Below are 18376 nucleotides of genomic sequence, written 5' to 3' on the forward strand. Positions count from 1 at the left end.
CTATAATCTTTCTCAGGACTCTCATATCTGCAGTCTCTAGACTTTGGTCCAGTGTTTTACTTATGACCCAGCTCTCAGATCCATAAGTTAAAACTGGTTTGAACACTGACTTGTATACAGCTAATTTAGTGTAGAAACTAATTTCTCTCTTATTCCATATGAATTTATTCAATTGACTTCCTACCATACAGCTTCGTTGATTCTATTGTCTATTTCCATATTTAATTTACCATCTTCACTAAAAATTGTGCCTAAGTAGCTGAAATGTTTTACTTATTCCACAGGTTCTCTGTTCACAATGCAGTTGATATTTTCAATGATTCTGCCTATTTTCATTGTCTTTGTCTTTTTATTGCTGAACTTCATACCATATCTATTACAACAGTTATTTAATTTAGTCAGGAAATCTTGCAGACTTGAAGTTGATTTATTTAGAAGTATAACATCATCCACATAGAGAAAAGAGCTGACGTGAACATCTCCAATTTTGATATCATGTTTAATACCACTTTCTTTCATAATGTGATCCATATAGATAATGAATAACAGAGAGGATAATGTACATCCGTGTCTCACACCAGATTTAACATTAAACCATCTTCCTGTACTTCCTTCAATTCTAACTGCTGACATACTACTCAAATAAAGTCTAAGTATTGCTTGATATAATGCCCCATTGACACCATATAACTGTAGCGTATTGAATAGCTTCTCTCTCGGCACCTTGACATATGCCTTTCCCAGATCGACAAAACTTAAATATATATATCTGTTATATTCCCATGCTTTCTCAACTATTTGTCGTAAAGTGAAGATCTGATCCCGACAGCCTCTATTTGGCCTGAATCCAGCTTGTTCTTCACCAAGCTTTTCTTCCACAATTCTTCTCAACCGTCTCTCAAGTATAACTTGCATAAATCTTGCCAGGAACACTCAGTAAGGAAATAATTCTCACATTCAGTTTTATTTCCCTTTTTATATATGGGTAGTATGAGAGCTTTTACTCCAATCTTCGAGAATTCGTCCCTCTGTCCAGGCTTTCTGAACTATGCAATGCAGCCACTGTAAGACTTTTATACCATCATACTTCAGCATTTCTGGTCGAATTTCATCTACTCCCTGCCTTTCCACATTTCAAGCCTTTGATGGCTTTTTTCTACTTCAAGTATGGATATGTATTTTTTTTTTACCACTGTGCTGTGCTATCGTTGCTTGTTTCATTTAGCAATTTTCCAACGTAATTACTCCATACTTCAAGGATATCTTTTTCTCCTGTTTTCATGTCACCTTTATCATTTCTAACTCCTTTTACAGCACTCTTTCCTCCATTTCTAAGCTTCTTCAACAACCTCCAGAATATCTTACCACCGTCTTGGTATTTATTTTCTATGTTCTTGCCAAAGTCCTCCCATGACTTTTGTTTAGCTTGTTTTACACAGTGTTTAACTTTCCTACATTTGTCTCTGTATTCTCTCAGAGCACAAGCTGACTTATTTGCTAGGAACTTTTGATATACTTTCTTCTTTTCCTTCACTGCCTCTTTAACTTCCTGTGTCCACCATGGAGTTTTTATTTTTCTATCCTTGCAGAACTCACCACATGCCTTTCTGGCTGAATCAATCAAGGTTTTTTCTTCAAGGCTTGCCACTGAATCTCCAAGGTTTAGTTCCTGATCTCAAACTCTTTCATTTTTTCTTCAATAATCTTTGTGTATTTTAGTCTACAGTTCACATCTGAGAGCTGCTCAACTTTTATTCGCTTTAAAACTTTCTTACATGTTATTCTTTTCAATATGAAATTCAATTTTATCCTGCTCAAGACTAAATAGTGATCACTTCCAATTTCAAATCCTTTGTACACTCTGGTGTCCTGCACCGGAAAGAAAACATCACTATCAACAATAACATAGTCAATGAGACTTTTCTTATTCCTTGCCTCTAGACTGCATGTGAATTTGTGCACATTTTTATGTTGGAACATGGTGTTAGTAATAACCAATCCATGTCCTGAGCAGAAATCCAACAGATATTTGCCATTATTATTAGTTTTGCTCTTTTCTCCAAATTTTCTCAAAATATTTTTGTATGTCTGACAATCATTTCCTACTCTGCTATTTAGGTCCCCAATAAGAACCAACTTTTCCTTTTTTATTGTGTCAGTTAATTTTTCTAAAGCCTCAAAAAATTCCTCCATTTCTACCTTATATGTGCCTGGACAATGAGACATATATGTGCTTGTAGTCACACAGAAGCTTCTGTGTGACTACAAGCATATATATGTCTCATTGTCCAATCCCCAATTCTGATATTTACCCATGTTAAATTGTGAATGAAACTATGTTGTGTAATTTATTTTTTTCATTCACATTTAACATTGCTTATTATATATTAATCATGATTTGTATAAAAATTATTTATTATTCCTTAATTAAGGATTACTATTTAAATATTTATTCTAAACTTAACCTACTATTAATTTATTAAATAATAATATGTGTAGAAATTTATGATAACTAAATATATATGTAAAGTAACGAAAAGTGTATTATAAATAATTGTATACGTAATGAAAGAGCGCTGATTAAGTAGCTCAAATATTCTGTTTATTCTTATTTGTGAAAATTTAATGTTATGTAATCACTTATGTAAGAGTAGAGCGTTGTATTACATTAGCGAAATGTTTACGTTCATGCATTGTCATGGAGACGCATGAAATAAACAAGCACGAGTCGAAGAGTTCGTGACCTTCGGACTGAAAGGAGAAAAAAAAAATAGAAGATTTTTAATTAGAGAGAAGAGAGGAAGTTTTTGCGGAGCGGAAAGGAAGGTAGGATACAAACAAAGGAAGTGGAAGAAAATTATAAGTTCTCTAGGGCAGAAATTCATGAGAATAGTGTTTAGAAGTGAGCCAGAACATAGTGAATCATATACTTAGCTGCAAGTGAAGTCAGCTGTGTTGTAAAGGAAAATTAATGCCGTATCCGGATAAATAAAGAACTGGACATTCAATGAAAAATTCTGATTAGTTCCAGTTAGTCTAGGATTGCGTCTTAATTCTATGTTGCCCTGAGAAGAATTATATTGAAATTAACTAGTTTCAGAAAAGTAAACAAGGAAAGATATCAGTGCCTTATTGATGTGTTTTTTTTTTGAGTAGTGAAGCGCAATTAACAGTAGTTCAGCTAAAATCGTTGAAGAATTTTTATTAATGTGTTCCGCTAACGTAAATAAGTTAATTCATAAGTGTGCTCACAATTAATAGATGTATTGAAGATTGTATCTGGTAAGAGTAGTCATACTTGTTTGTTTATTCTAACATTAACATATCTTCGAAGTTCAAAGTCCGAAATAAGATTGCTTGGAATATTGTCTACCTTGGAATATTAGTGCTTCTTGTGAATTTTAAACATTAAATATAGCTGATAGATATTTGGAGACTGTTTAAATAAGAAGTTTCGTTTTACTAACTTGGGTTAAGAAAGTTTGTGATTTTGAAACTGTGAATTGTATGTGAAAGTTTAGAACATTGAATTGGCATGAGTGACTTAGCAAGATGTATTAAGTTGATTGTATTGTTTCATTTTAAAGCAGAATTCTTGTATTTGTTATATATATCATATATTAAATGTTTTATTTTGTTAATCTAAATATTGTGTTTGCCTGAATTCCCTTTTATTGCACCGTTCATAAATATTCGAATCTTGCAGGAACCCCAAGTGGAATAGTAAATAATTCGGCCTAAATAAATGAGGAGACTGCTAACTTAATTAAATTGATCCTACTATTTTGTATAGACTAATCTAAAAATAGGGTGGCGCAGTATAATTATAAATTTCACTACTTTTGGATCGGTGATCAATTTGAAATTAGTTGTTATATTGATAAGAGTGACTTGGACCAAGATGGCAGATTTAGAACATAACATGAAAATAGAACGTCACGACACCCACATCACTCTACTTGAAACTGCTTGCCATTAAAGAAGATCAGCCGCGTATTTAGTGTTGAATACTATGGCCACTAATTCTTTTACTTGATTGCCATTGCCTGAATATACATTTTGTATTTATTGCTCAGAAAGATGTCATCAGTTTTTGCCTTTTTTGTTTCAGTCACCCCTATTATGTCGATCTGATATCTATCCAATTCCTCAGCTAGCTTCATTTCTTTGCCATTCAGACTTCTTATGTTGATAGTACTGATCTTTAACTCTGGTGATGTTGAGTTGGGGGGTGTGTTTTGAGATTTTTTCAGTAGCTGACTTTTCACTGTTCGCCATGGTTTCCTGGCGAAGACAATGGGGGCCCTTGTTTAATCGTGCAACGTCCCAGCCAGCATGAAATTTTATCATGTTGTACCATCATTTTGTATTTTGGTTTAAGCCAATAAGAATACAATTTGGTCAGCTAAATCCCAAATTTCCAGCCCATCCTCATTTGTTCAGTATCCAGGTAGATACCCAACAGGGTGTATCACGAGAAGGTGAGGATTGGACATTAGGTCAGAAGCCCTGGTCGGTTCTCCGCATTCCTTTAAAGGCTATGTGGAGGTCTCCTCTCAGTTATATAGCTTTCACCCTTAAGCACAACCTATTATATTATATTTAAGAGAAATACAATTCAAAATATAAAATAACAAATAGCAGAGTAGGAAAGGATTGTCACACAAAACATTTTGGGAAAATTTGGAGAAAAGAGCAAAACTAATAATAATGGCAAATACCTGTTGGATTTCTGCTCAGGTTATGGACTAGTTATTACTAACACCATGTTCCAACATAAAAATGTGCACAAATTAATATGGATTGAAGAGGCAGGGAATAAGAAAAGTCTCATTGACTATGTTATTATTGATAGTGATGTTTTCTCCCTAGTGCAGGACACAAGAGTGTAGAGGATTTGAAATTGGAAGTGAACACCATTTAGTCTTAAGCAGAATAAAATTGAATTTTATATTGAAAAGAAGAACATGTAAGAAAGTTTTAAAGTGAATAAAAGTTCAGCAGCTCGCAGATATGAACTGTAGACTAAAATATACAAACATTATTCAAGAAAAAATGAATGAGTTTGAGAATAGGAGAAAACCCTTTAAGATTCATTGGCACACCTTGGAAAAAACACCGATTGATTCAGCCAGAGAGGCATGTGGCAAGGTTGTCTGCAAGGATAGAAAAATCAGAACTTCAGGGTGGACACAGGAAGTCAAAGGGCAGTGAAGGAAAAAAAAGAAAGCATATTGAAAGTTCCTGGCAAAAAAATCAGCTTGTGCTCTTAGAGAATATAGAGACAAATGTAAGAGAGCTTACACACTGTAAAAGTAGCTAAACAAAAGTCATGGGAAGACTTTGTTCAGAACATAGAAAATAGATATCAAGAAAGTGGCAAGGTATTCTGGAGGCTGTTCAAAAAGCTCAGAAATGGAGGAAAGAATACTGTAAAAGGAATTAGAGATGATAAAGTTGACATGAAAACAGGAGAAAAATATATCCTTGAAGTATGGAGTAATTACTTTGAAAAATTGCTAAATGAAACAAGCAGTGATAGCACAATGGTAAAAAATACTCAACAGGCTGTAATACATATCCATACTTGAAGTAGAAAAAGCCATCAAAGGCTTGAAATGTGGAAAGGCAGCAGAAGTAGATGATATTCGACCAAAAATGCTGAATTAAGGTGATATGAAAGTCTTACAGTGGCTGCACTGCATAGTTCAGAAGGCCTGGACAGAGGGACGAATTCTCGATGATTGGAATTGAGCTCTCATAGTACCCATATATAAAAAGAGAAATAAAACTGAATGTGAGAATTACAGAGGTAATTCCCTACTGAGTGTTCCTGGTAAGATTTATGCAAGTATACTTGAGAAACGGTTGAGAAGAATTGTGGAAGAAAAGCTGGATTCAGGCCAAGTAGAGGCCGTCAGGATCAGATTTTCACTTTACGACAAATAGTTGAAAAATCATGTGAATATAAGAAAGATCTGTATCTAAGTTTTGCAGATATGGAAAAGGCATATGGCAAGGTGCAATGGAGAAGCTATTCAAAATACTAAAGTAATATGGTGTCAATGGGGTATTATATCAAGCAAAAGTCTTTGAGTTATAAGTCAGCAGTTAGAATTGAAGTATATTATCTACATGGATCACATTATGAAGGAAAGTTGTATTAAACCTGATATCAAAATTAGAGAAGTTAATCTCAGCTCTTTGCTTTATGCCGAATATATTATACTTCTAAATAAATCCGCTACAAGTCTGCAAGATTCCATGACTAAATTGAATAACTGTTGTAATAGATATGGTATGAAGGTCAGCAATAACAAGACAAAGACATGAAAATCGGCAGAAGCACTGAAAATATCAACTGCATTGTGAATGGAGAACCTATAGAACAAGTAACACATTTCAGCTACTTAGGCATGATTTTTAGTGAAGATGCTAAATTAAATATGGAAATAGACAACAGAATCAACAAAGCTGGTATGGTAGGAAGTCAATTGAATAAATTTATATGGAATAAGAGAGAAATTAGTCAAAACACTAAATTAGCTTATACAAGATAGTGTTGAAACCAATTTTAACTTATGGATCTGAGAGCTGAGTCAGATGTAAAACACTTGACCAAAGACTAGGTACAGCAGATATGTCTCTAGTCTTTGGTGATCAGATGGCATCAACGGCAATATCATATTAAAAACAAGGATATTTAGGAAAGAAATTGACATTGTCAACATCAAGGAATGAATTAGCACAGCTAATCTCAGCTGGTATGGTCACTTAAACAGAATGGGAGAGGAAATATTAGCAAAACAAGTGTTCTCTGCCATTTTGACAGGAAAATGACCAGAGGAAAACCAAGATATAGGTGAATTGATACAGTAAAAAGTGTCTTAGAAGATAGAAATATCATCATCATCATCATCATCAAATTCGTGCCATGTACCCTGAAAGGGTGTACAGGATATGACAGTACTACATGAAAAATTTCCATCATTACTAACTTCCTATCTACAATTTTCCTCCAAATCAGTCTGTTACTTGTCAAGACTCCAACATTATCAGATCTTGTATTTCTATCGTCTAAGGCACTTTGTACCATATCAATCCACCTATATCTTGGTCTTCCTCTGGGTCGTTTTCCTGCCAACCTGGCAGAGAACACATGTTTTGCAAATCTTTCTTCACCCATTCTGTTTAAGTGACCATACCACCTGAGATTAGTTCAGCTAATGCACTCCTGGATGCCGACAATGTCAAGTTCTTTCCTAATATCCTCGTTTTTAATATGATATTGCCATTGATGCCATCTGTTCATGCCCCTAATCTTTCTCAGGACTCTCATATCTGTGGTCTCTAGTCTTTGGTCAAGTGTTTTACTTCTGACCTAGCTCTCAGATCCATAAGTTAAAATTGGTTTGAACACTGTCTTGTATACAGCTAATTTAGTGGTCTGACTAATTTCTCTTTTATACCATATGAATTTATTCAAATGACTTCCTACCATACCAGCTTTGTTGATTCTGAGTCTTGAGCAGGATAAAATTGAATTTCATATTGAAAAGAATAACATATAAGAAACTTTAAAAGCAAATAAAAGTTGAGCATCTCTCTCAGATGTGAACTGTAGACTAAAATACACAAAGTTTATTGAAGAAAAAATAAAAGTGTTTGAGAACAGGAACCAAACTTTGGAGATTCAGTTCCAAGCCTTGAAGAAAACACTGATTAATTTAGTAAGAGAGGCATGTGGTGAAGTTGTCTGCAAGGATAGAAAAATTAGAACCCCATGGTGGACACAGGAAGTTAAAGAGGCAGTGAAGGAAAAGAAGAAAGCATATCAAAAGTTCCTGGCAAATAAGTCAGCTTGTGCTCTTAGAGAATACAGAGACAAATGTAAGAAAGCTAAACACTGTGTAAAACTAGCTAAACAAAAGTCATGGGAGGACTTTGTCAGGAACATGGAAGGTATATATCAAGAAGGTGGCAAAATATCCTGGAGGTTGTTGAAGAAGCTTAGGAATGGAGGAAACAGTGCTGTAAAAGGAGTTAGAGATGATAAAGGTGACATGAAAACAGGAGAAAAAGATATCCTTAAAGTATGGAGTAATTACTTTGAAAAAACTGCTAAATGAAATAAGCAGTGATGACAGCACAGTGGTAAAAAACAGACCAGGCATGCAGTAAGGAATACATATCCATATTTGAAGTAGAAAAAAGCCATCAACTTGAAATGTGGAAAGGCAGCAGGAGTAGATGATATTCGACCAGAAATGCTAAAGTATGGTGGTATAAAAGTCTTACAGTGGCTGCTCTGCATAGTTCAGAATGCCTGGACAGAGGGATGAATTCCCGATGATTAGAGTAGAGCTCTCATAGTACCCATATATAAAAAGGGAAATAAAACTGAATGTGAGAATTACAGAGGTATTTCCCTACTGAGTGTTCCTGGTAAGATATATACAAGTATACGTGAGAAACGTTTGAGAAGAATTGTGGAAGAAAAGCTTGGTGAAGAACAAGCTAAATTCAGGAAATAGAGGCTGTCAGGATCAGATCTTCACTTTACGACAAATAGTCGAGAAAGCATGGGAATATAACAAAGATCTGTATTTAAGTTTTGTCGATTTGGAAAAGGCATATGACAAGCTGCTAAGAGAGAAGCTATTCAATACATTACAGTTATATGGTGTCAATGGGGCATTATATCAAGCAATATTTAGTCTGTATTTGAGTTGTAAGTCAGCAGTTAGAATTGAAGGAAGTACAGGAAGATGGTTTAATGTTAAATTTGGTGTGAGACAATGGTGTACATTATTTCATCTGTTATTCATTATCTATATGGATCACATTATGAAGGAAAGTGGTATTAAACATGATATTAAAATTGGAGATGTTAACGTCAGCTCTTTGCTTTATGCGGACAATGTTATACTTTTAAATAAATCCGGTACAAGTCTGAAGATTCACTGACTAAATTGAATAACTGTTGTTATAGATATAGTATGAAGGTCAGCAATAAAAAGACAAAGACAATGAAAATAGGCAGAATCACTGAAAATGTCAACTGGGTTGTGAATGGAGAAACTGTGGAACAAGTAAAACATTTCAGCTACTTAGGCACGATTTTTAGTGAAGATGGTAAATTGAATATACAAATAGATAACAGAATCAACAAAGCTGGTATGGTAGGAAGTCAATTGGATAAACTCATATGGAATAAGAGAGAAATTAGTCGGAACACTAAATTAGCTGTATACAAGACAGTGTTCAAACCAGTTTTAACTTATGGATCTGAGAGCTGGGTCAGAAGTAAAACACTTGACCAAAGATCAAGACTAGAGACCACAGATATGAGAGTCCTGAGAAAGATTAGTGATGTGAACAGATGGCATCAATGGCAATATCATGTTAAAAACAAGGATATTAGGAAAGAACTTGACATTGTCAGCATCCTGAAATGCGTTAGCAGAGCTAATCACAAGTTGTATGGTCACTTAAACAGGATGGTGAGGAAAGATTAGCAAAACAAGTGTTCTCTGTCAGGTTGGCAGGAAAACGACCCAGAGGAAGACCAAGATATAGGTGGATTGATGCAGTACAAAGTGCCTTAGACAGTAGAAATATAAGATCTGATAATGTTGGAGTCTTGACAAGTAATAGACTGATATGTAGGAAAACTGTAGATAGGAAGCTAGTAATGATGTAAATTTTTCGTGTAATGCTCTCATATCATGGCACACCTTAAGGGTACGTGGCGGGGATTTGATGATGACGAAATGCTGTAATAAATTTGGTATGAAAATTTGAAATAAAAATAGACTGAATGAATCCTATAGAACAAGTAAAAAATGTCTGTTATTTAGGCACACTTTTTAGTGAAGATGGCAAGTTAAAAATATGTACAGAACATATTAGAAATGACAGTACAGCAGGAGTGAACTAGTGATTCAGATTACCCCAGTTTTTCTGAAGACAGTCATACCTAAATGGTCTTTCACATTATAATTTTTAACAGATAGAAATATAACATCTGATAATGTTGGAGTCTTGACAGGTAATACTTATTTGGAGGAAAATTGTAGATAGGAAGTTAGTAATGATTTAAATTTTTCATGTAGTACTATCATATACTGTACACCCTTTGAGGGCACATGGCAGAAATTTGATGATGATGAAATAACAAATAACATTATATTCACTGCAGTCATTAAACAGTTTCATTAAACCATAATAAAAATTTAATTATCATTTATAATCTGTATGATACAATACTCATTTATATGATATACTTATCTGTATGATACAATACAAAACAACTCAAGACATTTAATACATTTAAATGTATTAAAGGTCTTGAGTTGTTTTTCTCAGGACTTGAGACAAGAAAAAACAGAAAAAATTCTGGTGAATTTCATCCTGGGAATCTTGAAGACTAAAATCCTAATACACTCCAATTTAAACAGCCATCATCCAAAAATCAATTCACAACAAATTGTTTATCCTTCCTCAACAGATCAATTACACATCTTTCAAATGGTTTAATTTTTCAATTACACATCTTTCAATAAACTGGTTCATTTTTTTTTTCTTGGTTTGTAGAAAATTTGGAATTAAGCTGCTAGAGAACACTAATCATTAAATATTGTGTTGGACAATGATAATATCTGGTACACTGCATAAGGGCATATATGAGAAAATAATAATAATAATGATGACATCCAGTAGGTTAACTTACTTGTGTAGCCATTAACGAATATAGCTACTCCTTTGAAAATATCTGAAACACTGGCATCTTTCCATGAAAGTTCATGTTGAGTTTTATTAAGAAATTGTGCTTCTAATTTTCTCTTTTTTGCTGCCATGTAACCACCCTGAAATAAAAAGAAATGAGCTTATATGTTTGTGTGCTTACTGTGAATAATTAATACACAGAAATATTTATATTACTGGAATGCATAAAGTTCCTACTAAACTAGAAACTATTCAAACAAATAATGCAATGAGACTTTTGTTTAATTATATGCAATTATTTCTTCAATAATATAGTTTAATACTACTACCAAGCATTCATAAATATAATTAAATGAAGACTTATATTTCATCTGTGTTTACAAGATACACAAGCTTCTTGGATTCTCAGCAGCACCAAAAATTTTATCCAATATATATTAATGTTTGCTTCATTATTATTATGATTACATGACACCTCCAAGGAGTTCATGGACTCCTTGGAGGTGTCATGGAGGGCACACCACTCCACACTACTCAATCCTCCAACACACACAATGCCATTATTCATCATCTACTCTCAATACCATCTATTTCTTCAACCTAAGCAATCTTTATGCCATGTATTATAAGGATGTTTAGAGATTACGATCTAATTGCTAGATGTATTTGCTTATTTCAAAATGGCCAAAGCATGCTTTCCTACTACTAAAGAATGGAATAATTTAGGTAATACAAATTGATTCAATAATGCAATGTGCTGTTGAGTCTTCACTGGAGCTTTATGAAGCTTATTTAGAAATACTGAAAGCTGACTTGACCAAGGTTGTCATCCAGCTGCCAAAAACGTTATTTCAAAATACTACCACTTCTCCAAAATATCAAAGATTTAAGAGGGCAGTTGGAAATAAAGATGTAATCATAGACTTTCAATTTCCTATCATGACCTCATGGTATTAGAGTAATGTAAAAGACTTGTCTTTTACATCACCTTAATGTCCCAAATGTCTTAACAGCAAGATATCTGGGAGTAAAATACTGTACATCATGATCGAACAACTCTTGAAAACCCATCCTAGTTTCAGCAATAAGTATCAAATCATCTGCAAATGTCATCACATTTATTTGGCATCCATTCAAATTAAAACCAATATACAGCAGCATAGATGAAAGCCATCAATAACAATAGTCAAGATAAATGATGATAACGAATCTCCGATCTAACACTACATACAGAACAGATTTTGTTGTTTTAAGGATACTTGCGACATAAGACTGAATGATATAATCACGTAATCACAAGAAAGATATTTATTTAACCAAATATTTCGGTCTGGAAATAGCAGACCATCGTCGGTGGTATTACAAGAACAGTTTAAAAAATATACAAGCTAGAATACTAACAATAGATCGTTGAAATTAGAACATGCCGCGTGATGTTATATCACTAAGTATGAAACGAAATATTTTGAAGTAGAAACATGATTGAATTTGCTATAAAAAAAAAAAAAAAAAAAAAAAAAAAAAAAAAAAAAAATTAATGAGTAATCTTGATTAGGCTTTCAAAAATCAAAAATCTGGGAAAGCCTAATCAAGATTACTCATTAATTTTTTTTTTTTTTTTTTTTTTTTTTTTTTTTTTTTTTTTTTTATAGCAAATTCAATCATGTTTCTACTTCAAAATATTTCGTTTCATACTTAGTGATATAACATCACGCGGCATGTTCTAATTTCAATGATCTATTGTTAGTATTCTAGCTTGTATATTTTTTAAACTGTTCTTGTAATACCACCGACGATGGTCTGCTATTTCCAGACCGAAATATTTGGTTAAATAAATATCTTTCTTGTGATTACGTGATTATATCATTCATACAGAACAGATGTCTTACCTCCAATACTAATTGTAACAGATGATTTACTATATAACTCAGAAATGCAAACAAGAATGGGACAACCAATCCCTGAAAGTGCTTTAAGAATAGTAGTATGGAGACACTATCAAACCTTTCTGTAAATCCAGTAAAGCAATCATAAGCGGAACTTGCAATTGACAAGCTTCGGAAATTAAAGTGGTTAATATGATGATATTTTCGGCACATCTATCAGCAGAATGAAGGCTCTTTGTTTAACATAATGAATAAAGACCTTCTGTAAATGATTGACCAATGTTTTGTTAAATGGTTTAAGAAATATAGGAAATATAGTAATGGATCTGCATTAAGATGAATGAATAGCATTTGTTTTTGGGGATGAAAATAGAACTTGATATTTTAAGCAATGGAGGAGTATGATTAATAAATGAGAGAAGGTTTAACATGTTCTGTAGCATCTTGAGAGGAATACTCTTCAACTTAATTGCAGAAAACCATCAGGACCAGAAGCAGCAGAATTTTCTGGAAAGGCAGCTAGTTATAATAAGCACAATCTGAATGCAATGGAGAACAAAACAATCAAAACTATTAAGCTGAAATATGAGAATTAACATTAGGTTTTGTCCAGCACATTCAGTATACTGCATGATAATTCTTTTAAAGCTGTACCCTTAAGAAGATGAACTGTTGGTGTTATAACATGATGTTCAAAGTGACTCTGAAAAAATCTCTGCATGCTGGAAGAAACTGAAAAAAATAATACCACTAATAACAGCTTGGCCTCTCCTTTGAGTAGTGTACCACTTAAAAGAAAGGCTACTTTGCTATATGCTTATACTAATTCACTCCCAGATAGTTTCATCTGCACAAACACACTTTGATGGTTTAAGGTCTATTGGCCAGGAGATATACCCAGAGTTACTAACAGGTATGCCAACAGGCAGGGTATTGGTTGTTGTCGACTGACAGGATTTCAAAAGTCAGCATACACCCATTCTGTGATAGACAGAACATCAATTTCCATCATTTTAAACTTCCACGGCATAACCTAATTGCACATCATTATGAATCATACATTATATCATTTCTACTAACTCAAGAAGAATATTTTGTTCTCTTTTTCAGAACCATAGTGATTATTATGAATCACTTCTTAAAACATAGACGAACCTTTTTGGAAATAAATAATATTTATTATTCATTATAATATTAAAGAGAAAATAAATAACAAATATTAATCTCAATTTTTTTTCTTTATTTATTTATATTTCTCTTTAAAAGAAATTAAACATTTCACTTACCCATTCTTCAAATCCTGTTGGTCCATACCTTCCTCGAGTTTTAGTGTCTTTTTTGCTATTTCTAAGAGAGAAAAAAAGAATCTTTATGGCAATTTTTTTGTCTATAGCATAATTTTTAGTGTCTATAGTATATCATCATCATCATCAAATTCCTGCCATGTACCCTTAAGGGGTGTACAGGATATGATACTACATGAAAAATTTACATCATTACTAACTTCCTATCTACAATTTTCCACCAAATCAGTCTGTTACTTGTCAAGACTCCAATATTATCAGATCTTATATTTCTATCTTCTAAGGCACATTGTACCGTATCAATCCACCTATATCTTGGTCTTCCTCTGGGTCGTTTTCCTGCCAACCTGGCAGAGAACACATGTTTTGCAAATCTTTCTTCACCCATTCTGTTTAAGTGACCATACCACCTGAGATTAGTTCAGCTAATGCACTCCTGGATGCCGACAATGTCAAGTTCTTTCCTAATATCCTCGTTTTTAATATGATATTGCCATTGATGCCATCTGTTCATGCCTATAATCTTTCTCAGGACTCTCATATCTGCGATCTCTAGTCTTTGGTCAAGTGTTTTACTTCTGACCCAGCTCTCAGATCCATAAGTTAAAACTGGTTTGAACACTGTCTTGTATACAGCTAATTTAGTGTTCCGACTAATTTCTCTCTTATTCCATATTCAATTGACTTCCTACCATACCAGCTTTGTTGATTCTGTTGTCTATTTCCATTTAGAGCCTGTGTAGCTGAGTGGATGTGGCGTTTTCACACCACGGCGCTTGGCCGCACGAAGGAAGACTTCTTGGTTTCGAATCTAGTCGACAACTAGAAGAAATTTTGTAAGCCTTTTTTCGACCAGTTCCCGAGTTAGTTGATCTCTGGCACGGGCAAGCGGGTTTTTCCTCCCGTAAACTCAAGGAAATCAACCGTAGAACCCGCATTATTTCAGAGATTAAATATATTCTGTTAGGGTTAGGGACCACGAGATGGCAGCACATTTGAGCTGTCTCTCTTCACTGTGTACCGGTTATTAGTGATAGCCTTGGGCCATCTATCCCTGATTGGTACCAGTGGAGATTGAACTGCCCGCTCAGTCTCCAAAAGTTAGATAGGGCTAAATCCCGTATATGGAATAATTTTTTTTTTTTTTTTTTTTTTTTTTTATTTCCATATTTAATTTGTCATCTTCACTAAATATCATGCCTAAGTAGCTGAAATGTTTTACTTGTTCCACAGGTTCCCCGTTCACAACACAGTTGACATTTTCAACAATTCTACCTATTATCATTGTCTTTGTCTTTTTATTCCTAACCTTCATACTATATCTATTACAACAGTTATTCAATTTAGTCAGTGAATCTTCAGACTTGTAGCGGATTTATTTAGAAGTATAACATCATCCGCATAAAGCAAAGAGCTGACATTAACATCTCCAATTCTGATATCATGTTTAATACCACTTTCCTTCATAATGTGATCCATATAGATAATGAATAACAGAGGGGATAAAGTACATCCTTGTCTCACACCAGATTTAACATTAAACCATTTTAATGTTAAATCTGGTGAAGATCTGATCCTGACAGCCTCTATTTGGCCTGAATCCGGCTTGTTCTTCACCAAGCTTTTCTTCCACAATTCTTCTCAACCGTTTCTCAAGTAGACTTGGATAGATCTTGTCAGGAACACTCAGTAGGGAAATACCTCTGTAATTCTCAAATTCAGTTTTATTTCTCTTTTTATATATGGGCACTATTAGAGCTCTACTCCAATCATCGGGAATTCGTCCCTCTGTCCAGGCTTTCTGAACTATGCAGTTTAGCCACTGTAAGACTTTTATACCACCATACTTCAGCATTTCTGGTCGAATATCATCTATTCCTGCTGCCTTTCCACATTTCAAGCCTCTGATGGCTTTTTTCTACTTCAAGTATGGATATGTATTCCTGACTGTATACAGCCTCTATTTGGCCTGAAGACAAATGTATGCCTGTCAAGTGTTTTTTTTTATCACTGTGCTATCACTGCTTGTTTCATTTAGCAATTTTTCGAAGAAAAATTGCTAAATGAAACAGGCAATTACTCTTGTTGTAACAAGAGTAATAATTGTTGTAACAAGCAATTACTGAATTACTCCATATTTCAAGGATATCTTTTTCTCCTGTTTTCATGTCACTTTTATCATCTCTGTCTATAGTATATTCCACATATAATAATAAATCAAAAGTAAAGAAATTTTTTGTTATCTGATTATATTCATATGATCTTTGGGCAAACAAAAAAATGCGTATAAATCATTGTTAGGTGGTGGTGTATAGTGTGTGTGTGTATATACAGTTGATTTAGTGCTCCTGAAAGATAAATAACTTCGTATTTTAGTTGATAATAAGATTAACTTCCTGTAGTGTTTGTTTTAAATGGATGTGTGATTGACTGTGCTATTTAGTTTGAAAGTCAAACTAGTATTTTATTTTATTTATTATTATTATTTTTAATACGATTTGTCAGTATGGTAGCAATGCAAGGTAGAACAATGGCGGCAAAGATCATATTGTCAGATTATCTGAATTTGTGTAGTGCTAACATACTCGTCGAGAAAATTAGAGGATATGTGGAAGGAAATTGAAACTGGAGAGAGAGTTTGAATTAAATGTTTCAAAAGTAACTGCCTATTTGATTACGAGAATGCAGCTAATATTAAAAGCAGTCTGGTGTGAGATTAAGGCCAGTAAGACAAAATATACAGTTGATATAGGCCAGGAAGTTCCACAGATGATTTGGAAGATATGCGTTATCAAATTAGTATAATGAGCACAGGTCGAGTGATTATTATGGGGAACTTTGACTATGGGGATACAGACTAAAAGGAAGAAACTCATGGCAGTAAGGAAATGGAATTTATACACCTACTGAGAGATAATTACTTGAGGCAGCATGTGATGGAGGAGACTAGGGATGTCAGAGTATTGGACCTGGTCATAGGATCAGAAGACCTAACATAACCAATGTGATCACATTGCCTCCAAATAGTGAAAGGGGTCATGTAGTCTTGACTTGGGAGATTGTACAATATTAGGAATATTCTGTCAAGAAAAGGTATATTTGGAACTACAAGGTGATTATGACAAGCTTAGGAAGATGCTAAAATCTGTGCCATAGCATAAAACACTGCAGGATAAGAATGTTAGTAGGGTATGGGAAATAGTTAAAGATCATCTTAGAAAAAGAAATATTAAATTGTAATATTTAGAGTTAGGGATGATAAAGGTGACATGAAAACAGGAGAAAAAGATATCCTTGAATTATGGAGTAATTACTTTCAAAAACTGCTAAATGAAACAAGCAGTGATGACAGCACAGTGATAAAAAACACTGACCAGGCATGCAGTCAGGAATACATATCTATACTTGAAGTAGAAAAAGCCATCAAAGGCTAAAAATGTGGAACGGCAGCAGGAGTAGATGATATTCAACCAGAAATGCAGAAATATGTTGGTATAAAAGTCTTACAGTGGCTGCACTGCATAGTTCAGAAAGCCTGGACAGAGGGACGAATTCCTGATGATTGAAGTAGTGCTCTCGTAGTACCCATATATAAAAAGGGAAATAAAACTGAATGTGAGAATTACAGCGATATATCCCTACTGAGTGTTCCTTGTAAGATATATGCAAGTTAAACTTGAGAAAAGGTTGAGAAGAATTGTGGAAGTAAAGCTTGGTGAAGAACAAGCTGGATTCAGATCAAATAGAGGCTGTCAGGATCAGATCTTCACTTTACGATAAATAGTGGAGAAAGCATGGGAATATAACAAAGATCTGTATTTAAGTTTTATCGATTTGGAAAAGGCATATGATATGGTACCAAGACAGAAGCTATTCAATACGCTACAGTTATATGGTGTCAAGGGACATTATATCAAGCAATACGTAGTCTTTATTTGAGTTGTAAATCAGCAGTTAGAATTGAAGGAAGTACAGGAAGATGTTTTAATGTTAAATCTGGTGTCAGACAAGGATGTACATTATCCCCTCTGTTATTCATTATCTATATGGATCATTTTATGAAGGAAAGTGGTATTAAACATGATATCAAAAGTGGAGATGCTAGTGTCTGCTCTTTGCTTTATGCAGACGATGTTATACTTCTAAAAATCTGCTACAAGTCTGCAAGATTCTCTGACTAAACTGAATAACTGTTGTAATAGATATGGTATGATGTCAGCAACAAAAAGACAAAGACAATGAAAATAGGCAGAATCACTGAAAATGTCAACTGGGTTGTGAACGGAGAACAAGTAAAACATTTCAGCTACTTAGGCACGATTTTTAGTGAGATGGTAAATTAAATATGGAACAATAGACAACAGAATCAACAATGCTGGTATGGTAGGAAGTCAATCAAACAAATTCATATGGAATAAGAGAGAAATTAGTCGGAACACTAAATTAGCTGTATACAGT

At 33.9% G+C, this 18376-nt stretch overlaps 1 protein-coding gene across 3 annotated transcripts in view; it reads right to left on the reverse strand.

The window, feature by feature from the left end:
- The window catches only part of Rev1 (Rev1 DNA directed polymerase), a 293568-nt gene that overhangs the window by 247823 nt on the left and 27369 nt on the right, over positions 1-18376 (reverse strand). For all 3 annotated transcript variants that reach the window (XM_090391456.1, XM_090391459.1, XM_090391458.1), the window contains 2 exons: positions 13901-13961; positions 10733-10868 (listed from right to left, as the gene is read on the reverse strand). In XM_090391456.1, coding sequence (XP_090247582.1) covers positions 10733-10868; positions 13901-13961 — 197 coding nt within the window. The remainder of the gene's footprint in view (positions 1-10732; positions 10869-13900; positions 13962-18376) is intronic.

Source organism: Typopeltis vanoorti, chromosome 4, assembly GCF_054136105.1.
Source record: "Typopeltis vanoorti isolate ZY-2024b chromosome 4, IOZ_Tvanoo_1.0, whole genome shotgun sequence".
In the NCBI taxonomy this organism is placed as follows: domain Eukaryota; kingdom Metazoa; phylum Arthropoda; class Arachnida; order Uropygi; family Thelyphonidae; genus Typopeltis; species Typopeltis vanoorti.